Below are 6779 nucleotides of genomic sequence, written 5' to 3' on the forward strand. Positions count from 1 at the left end.
TGGCAAATGTAAGGTCATAATAAGAGAAAAATGTTTTGTGTGGGTTGTTACATCTTTGTACTGAACACAAAAAAGCTGGGACTATGAACTCATGAACCACAAGTTCCAAGACAATACTGTACATTTTGACAACTATTAAATACTGTATCTAAAGGGCTGGTTTGATGTGATTCCCACTGGTAAGATATACATGCAATGACTCATATAGCTGTTCCACATTCGGCCTTCCTTGTGGAAGAATTCCTGATACTCATCTTAGAGTTTTGCAGTCAATTTCTAGTTTTCAGTGAACATGATTTGTTACAAATATCACTAGAACTCTCAAGCCATCTTCCACTCACTGCAAAACTTCCCAGCAGCCTACTGTAAGGAAACTGAATTTATCATGCTAGCAAAGTTGAAGTACAAGGCAAACTTTTTGTAATTTCAAGTGACTACAATAGTGAAATGCCCTCAACTAACATTCTTAATTATTAAATTTATTTATTTTAGTTTAGTGCTCTTCTCACTACACCTTAAGGGAAGGTTATATACCTTAGGGAACTGATTTTAAATTATAATAGCAAAACTATATATCTAATTTACTAAGAAAAAAAATGTTCCAGAATGTCAAGGGAAACATACAGTAAAACACAAAAAAAATATTTTGACGTTGTTAGGTACTGATTTTTTTTCAAAGAAAAAACTTATGACTCTGCTATGGCATGAACCTTAAAAAACGATTATCTGTAAAATCATCCTATGCATATGCATGAGTTGAATATAGGTTCACAATAAACGGTAAAAGCGTACTGAGAACATGTTTTAAAACAAGGCAGCCTCTTTGAACAGCCAAATTAAATTACAGCTGAACTCTTGAGTGTACTGAGGGATCTAATAAGCAACAAATAAAGACTTTTATTGGCTAGCAACATAATGAGAGTTACTGTGTGAAAGATGAAAAAAAGACAAATCTGGGTAGTTTATCTCATTGGATTATACTATTTACTTAAATGGTAAATAAGTTTGTCCAAAGTAATGCTACTAAAAACTAGTATGTAAATATTAAAGAGCAATTATGATCAATGACTCTTTAATGTAAACATATTGCAAATTCCAGTGGAAAGACTGATAAACAAATGTGAAATTAAACAACAAATATTGAATTTAATACCACTTAAGTTCTATTTCTTTAAATTTAACTTACTTACTGATTCGTAATATATCAATGTTATAAATGGTTTACTATTTTATGCTTATAAATGAAGCATTTATTGTAAAGGAATTTTCTCTCTGGAGTACGGCAGTTGTATGTAGAACTCCTTCAAAACCATTATTTACAGAAAGGAGGTTGTCCTTAATGAACTGAAAGAAGGTATTCCCCTCCTCAGTGATTTGGTAGGAAGTTACTTTTAATAGAACTTTGAAGAGTGGCCTCCTTACAGAACTCCCTCAGTTGGCGAAATAGACAGTATTTAGCAAACCAAATCCTATTTAAAGCGTATTTGGTCGCATTTTGCTTGATCTTCAAATCACTTCAAATCACATAAAAGGTAGAGAACCCTAGAATCCTTAGCTGACTACTTAACTATTCTTGTAGAAAGTTCTGGTGCTTTTGTCACAGCTTAAAAAAAAAAAAACAAAAAACAAACAAAAAACCAATAGCACCTCCAAGCCTAAACATTAAGCCAGTACTTATTATCTACTCTTTTTCTACAACATTCTGACTGCCAGAGTGGTTTCTGTTAACCTTAAGTATATCTAATAAAATCATAAGGCTCCCTCTAGCTCTTCAGAGAGGAGTTTACTAACCAATGATCCTATGTAATTCCCATCCAACAGAAAAGATTTTAGGAGACTCCCTCCTCTTCCACAAGAAATGTTTTCAACTGTTTCTTGCAAGGGTGTAGATGGTGTATGAGACCATCTGCAGGGTAACTCACAAAGCACTGCTCCTTATAGCCACATTAATTTAATCTATTAATTGCTTCCAACCTAAGCTTTGTATAGAAAATTCTAGAGTAAAACTTTAACCTGTTTAAACTACATATACATTCCCAACTTAGATTTACCAAGCTAGTTAAAATTAATTTTCATCTCAAAAAACAAATAACAACATATATGAATATCTACAGGAATCCAAACTTGTGATCTGGTCTCAGTTCTAAAAACCTACATTTAAATGCAGAATCTTGACTTTAAAAAAAAAAAAAATGTACTGACATCGTACCTCTGGAGTTTACGTAAAATAAAAGATGCTGATGGTAACTGCAGAAAACATTTCCACGTACCAAAGTATTTACACACAACACTGGTAATGACTTTCTTAATTGTTTAATCTTTTCTGCGTTTCAGTATTGGATATTTTAGGGTGGCAGTTATTTAGAAGACTATAAATAATACAGACGAAGTACACCATTGATATTTAGCCTATCTTACGATAGTCATAAAAGCCACAGTCAACAGGCAAATCATTTCAAACAAGTGAATATGAAAAGTGCTAAATTGAAAAAAAAAAAAAAAAACACTAAAACGAACTCCACACACTCACAAAGGTCATCTTTCACGTACTTCAGGAATATTTAAAATGGTGCTGAACCTTAACTATAAAATGAAAAATAAAGGGAACCACGAACTTCAAGTCATCACCTATTCTGGTCTCCCTTAATATAAGAAATATTCCCAGGAACAACAAAAAGAATAGCTCCTTCCACCCCCAACCCCGCCCCTTTTTGAGCCAGTGTCCAATTTCTTCTTTTCTGAACAGCTGTATTATCCAACTTAAGTTGCTCTGCTAATTTCAGTCCCACAAGGACTAACTTGGAAGGCAAAAAAATACAAGAAAAGATCAATTTGCTGGGAAAGATCAAATGAGAAAACTGTGGGGACAGCACCAGGTCAGCGTGTGGAGAACTAAGCAGACCTGTTCTTCATTAACTGTGGCTCTCTGGGGATGTCACACACTACCTGTCCGTGGGCTTTATTGAACCGCCTAACCCGCCTCTCTGTTCCATTCTTCTGGGCCCAAGTGAATCATATCCTGCTGCTGACAAGTTAGCAGGGGACTGCGGCTGCAACATGAAAGTACTTTTCTTTCTTGTCTAAATCAGGCAGATTTTTGAAAAGACGACACAGCATTGACTCGTGACATGGCAAGATGAAACGAGAGGTCTGGGCCGGTCTTGGAGCTGTGCAGATAAAAGTAATCAAATGACACTCCTGGAATGCAAATTGGCATTCTTGACTGCAGCAATTGCACAACCATGAAACATCCCTGACAGCAAGCAAGATTAGGACAAAATGTTATGTAAAGCACTGAACTCAAAAACTCTCACTTGAAAATTCAAACTGTAACACTTACATTTTAATATAGCAATAGTCAGCTCTGCTTTTGTCTGCTTCTTTTTGTAATCACATATCCCTGCCTGACGGATCTCTCACATTTCAGGTAGAAGAAAAAAGAAAATAGGTATTGGGAATGTATAACTGCTATGAATGTTTCCTCTATATTTATTTTTAAAAATCACAGGAGGGTGGTTGGTGCTTGTTCAAAGTTCTACATGCAAACAACACTGAACTTACTATTCTCCAGAGGGAAGGAAAGACAGTTTCACACTTTTCTCACAAGATACTCAAAGAGAGTTCACATTCAGGTTCAATATTATTTCCCTCAGGTGAAGATACTCTTGTACTTTGGTAGAGTGATTAGCAATCTGGATTTCAAATACTCTGCTCTCCGGGAACAGAAAAAGTAGCTGCAACTAAGAACTTCATTAAGGCTGAACACTTTAAATGAAACAGCTACAAATATAACATAAAACGCAGATACCCTAGAAAGGTTCGCAAGGGATTCTGCGTGTGTGTGTGTGTGTGTGTGTGTGTCTGTGTGTGTGAGTCCAAACGGTAAAAAAGGAAGTTCTATTAACTTGTATAAGGTCTCACTATTCTGGAGTATGTCTTCAAATCAGACACACTAAATATTAGTGCCAGGAATAAACTCTTCCAGTTAAAACACGTATGTGTACGCACAGTGAACATCTGAAAATGCACGATACAAAGCAGTGGATCACAAATGGGTGTAGGCACTTTCCAAAATGATGAGTATTTGGGAATAGGCGTGTAGACAAACAGCACACAGGCTGGGGTAAAGAAAAAGAGTACCTACAACGGGCTTTTACAGTGTTCCCGCGTAAGATGCCACTGGAAGAAAAACTCAAGCACTGAACAGATATATTTAATACTTTGTTTTGACGCCTCCGCTTAAAACACAGGTTCCGACCATTGTAAGTGTCCACGAAGTACATAAAAAATAATAAGGCAGGCCACTTTCTGCCACTTTAATCCTGGGTACACAGGATTATTTTATGGTGTCTTTCGTACATCAGCTTTACAACAGCTTGACTCTAGGGTAAATGGGAACCACTATAAATCGCACGCTGCTTTCAAAACCACTTTAATTTCTGTCAGCGTTACTGTAACCACAGTCTTGGGCGCACGCTACTTTTGTGTGTGTGTGTGTGTGTGTGTGTGTGTGTGTGCGCGCGCGCGCGCCTGCATTTGACAGTCGCATCTCCTACACTCCAGTTGTGACTTTGATCACTGAAACAAGAGATGTCACATTAGGGGGAAGGGAAGAGAGGAAAAAAAAAAAAAAAACGCCAACCCGCTATCTCCCTTTTTTTCTACATATTCCATCTACACACAGAACACAGTATATCGGATCCCCCGGGGGGAGGGGGGCAACAATAGCAGCACTGGGTAGAAGCAAACTAAAGGGAAGGGAGTGGTCCAACCCCATTCCTAACAAATCACTTCCCCGAAAGCGGACAGAGCGCTCATCACCACGCGAACTCACTGCACGCTGCCTCGCTGCAGAGAAGCCGCTTCGAGGAGAGGAGCCGTGCTCGAATCTCGCCTTCCCACCTCGTCCACCACTTGCACTTGGAACTTTTCCTAGCCTCACTACACGGGGGATGTCCTCCAGTTTTATTTTCTCCTTTTTTTTTTTTTTCTTAATTCTGCCCCCCCCTCCCCGGGGCCCCAATGCTACCCTGCAGGCAACGTGTAAGTAAAACAATTGGGCGCCTTGAAAACTGCACCTCAAAAATCTGTCTCTTTCGGGTTTATTTTCCTGCCCCACGTTTCGCACATTCTCCAGAAAGTCTCCAGGAGCACCTTCCTACGTTTTCTTCATGTACAAAGGGAGGGTTCCCGAACGCGAGGGCGAGGGGAGAGGAAACGCCAAGGTGCCGGGACCCGGCGGCCGCGTCCTCGCGGCGCGGCGCACCAGCGCGCCCAGGCGCCCACGCCCAGCCGCCCGGCCCTCACTCGCGGGCAAGTTTTAAAAGTTACCGTTGTCCAAAACGCTTTCCTCTCCGCCCCGAACTCCCTCCAGCGCTCCATTCATCCCCCGCCTCCCTTCCACCCCGTCCGCCCCAGCCCGTCCCAACTCCCTGGAGCCTCTCGCTCGCCGGCCGCTCACCTTTCCTCGCCCGCCGCGAGAGGGGGCGAACTTCCGAGCCCCTCACTCTCTCCTCACACACACACACACACCCCTCCCACCCCGGAGCTCTCCTCGCAAACTTGGGCCAAGTTGAGGGGAAATTTCGGGAGCACGGCGGGGGCCGGGTCGGGCTGGGGTTCTCCCCTCCAGCCCGCCCTCCTCAGCGCCCCCCTCCACCTCACGCCGCCGGACCCGAGGAAAACACGGCCCCCGGGCGGCCCCGGGAGCGCGCGGGCGCGGGACTCGCGTCTGACGAAGTCTAGAATAAAAAGGAAAGGAGGGTGGAAACTTCTTACCATCTCGGCATGCTGGTTGTCAAGTGCAGCCCCCGCCTCTTGGTCTCCTCTTAGCGGCCGCGCCTGGACCAGCCCCTCGGCCGCCTCTCGCTCCTTCTGTCTCGGCCTTTCTTTCCCTCCCCCTCCCGATTTCCTCCGGGCCGCCGCTCTCGCCGCCTCCGCCTCTCCCCGCCCGCCCGCCCGCGCGCGCCCTCGCCGCGGCCCCTCTGCGCTCAGGTGACTGATTTACACACGCGCCCAGGGTCGCCCTCGCTCTCCAAGTCGGAGCCTGCAGAGTTCCCCAGCTCCACGGGACCAAAAAAAAAAAAAAAAAAAAAAGGAACGGACTGTCCCAGGAGGGGGCTGCTGTGGGGGGCGGGGGAGAGACCGGCGGGCGAGGTGACCTGGGGCGGATTTGCAAGCCCCACAAGTTTCTCCTCTCTGCAAAATTGTCGTGACTACAATGTTGCTTCCCTTTTGCAAAATAGAAGTGGGTTAGTTTTGTTGTTGTTTGTCCTCAGATTCTAGGGGTTTCATGAGGGAGGATGTATATTTCGCCTCCCCACCCCCCCCCCCCGCCCTGTTACTGTTCGCGCGGCTCCTGGTGGGGATGGAAAAACAACTTTGGCGCCCCCCGGGGGGTGCGGGCGTGGAGGTGGAGGTGGCTGCCAGCGCCCAGCTGTCAAAGGCAGAAACCCCGAGGAAAGGGCGCGAACTTTATCCCGACTGCAGCAAACCGCGGCGTCGCTTTCCTTTTCGGGCGCTCGCCGGTCTGTGTCCCCTTTGACCAGTTCCTCCTCCCGCACCGCCGCCGCCGCCCCCTCCTCCTCTCCCCCTTCCCCTTTTTCTCTTCCGCCGCGGCGGCCCCGGCGCCCCCTCGTCCCCGCCAACCCAGGTCCTCCGCGCGCCGCCTGACAGAAGGTGAGGGAGGCGGAGGAAAACCCAGGGGACACAAACTCGGGACAGAACGTGCTGGGCGAACAGGCAAAAAAGTTGCGCGCAGCCACGGGGGGAAAGTTACT

The 6779-nt window shown here is 44.7% G+C and overlaps 1 protein-coding gene across 21 annotated transcripts in view; it reads right to left on the reverse strand.

The window, feature by feature from the left end:
- Positions 1 to 6003, reverse strand: part of BNC2 (basonuclin 2) — a 441344-nt gene extending 435341 nt beyond the window's left edge. For 8 of the 21 annotated variants that reach the window (XM_045467994.1, XM_045467990.1, XM_045468013.1 and 5 more), the window contains exon 1: positions 5779 to 5898. In XM_045467994.1, coding sequence (XP_045323950.1) covers positions 5779 to 5781 — 3 coding nt within the window. In that variant the 5' untranslated portion in view covers positions 5782 to 5898. Of the gene's footprint in view, positions 1 to 5461; positions 5685 to 5778 lie in introns of those variants that run through there. The other 13 variants (XM_045467993.1, XM_045467980.1, XM_045468009.1 and 10 more) reach the window with 7 other exon arrangements.
- Positions 6004 to 6779: the final 776 nt, after the last annotated feature.

Source organism: Leopardus geoffroyi, chromosome D4, assembly GCF_018350155.1.
Source record: "Leopardus geoffroyi isolate Oge1 chromosome D4, O.geoffroyi_Oge1_pat1.0, whole genome shotgun sequence".
NCBI lineage: Eukaryota > Metazoa > Chordata > Mammalia > Carnivora > Felidae > Leopardus > Leopardus geoffroyi.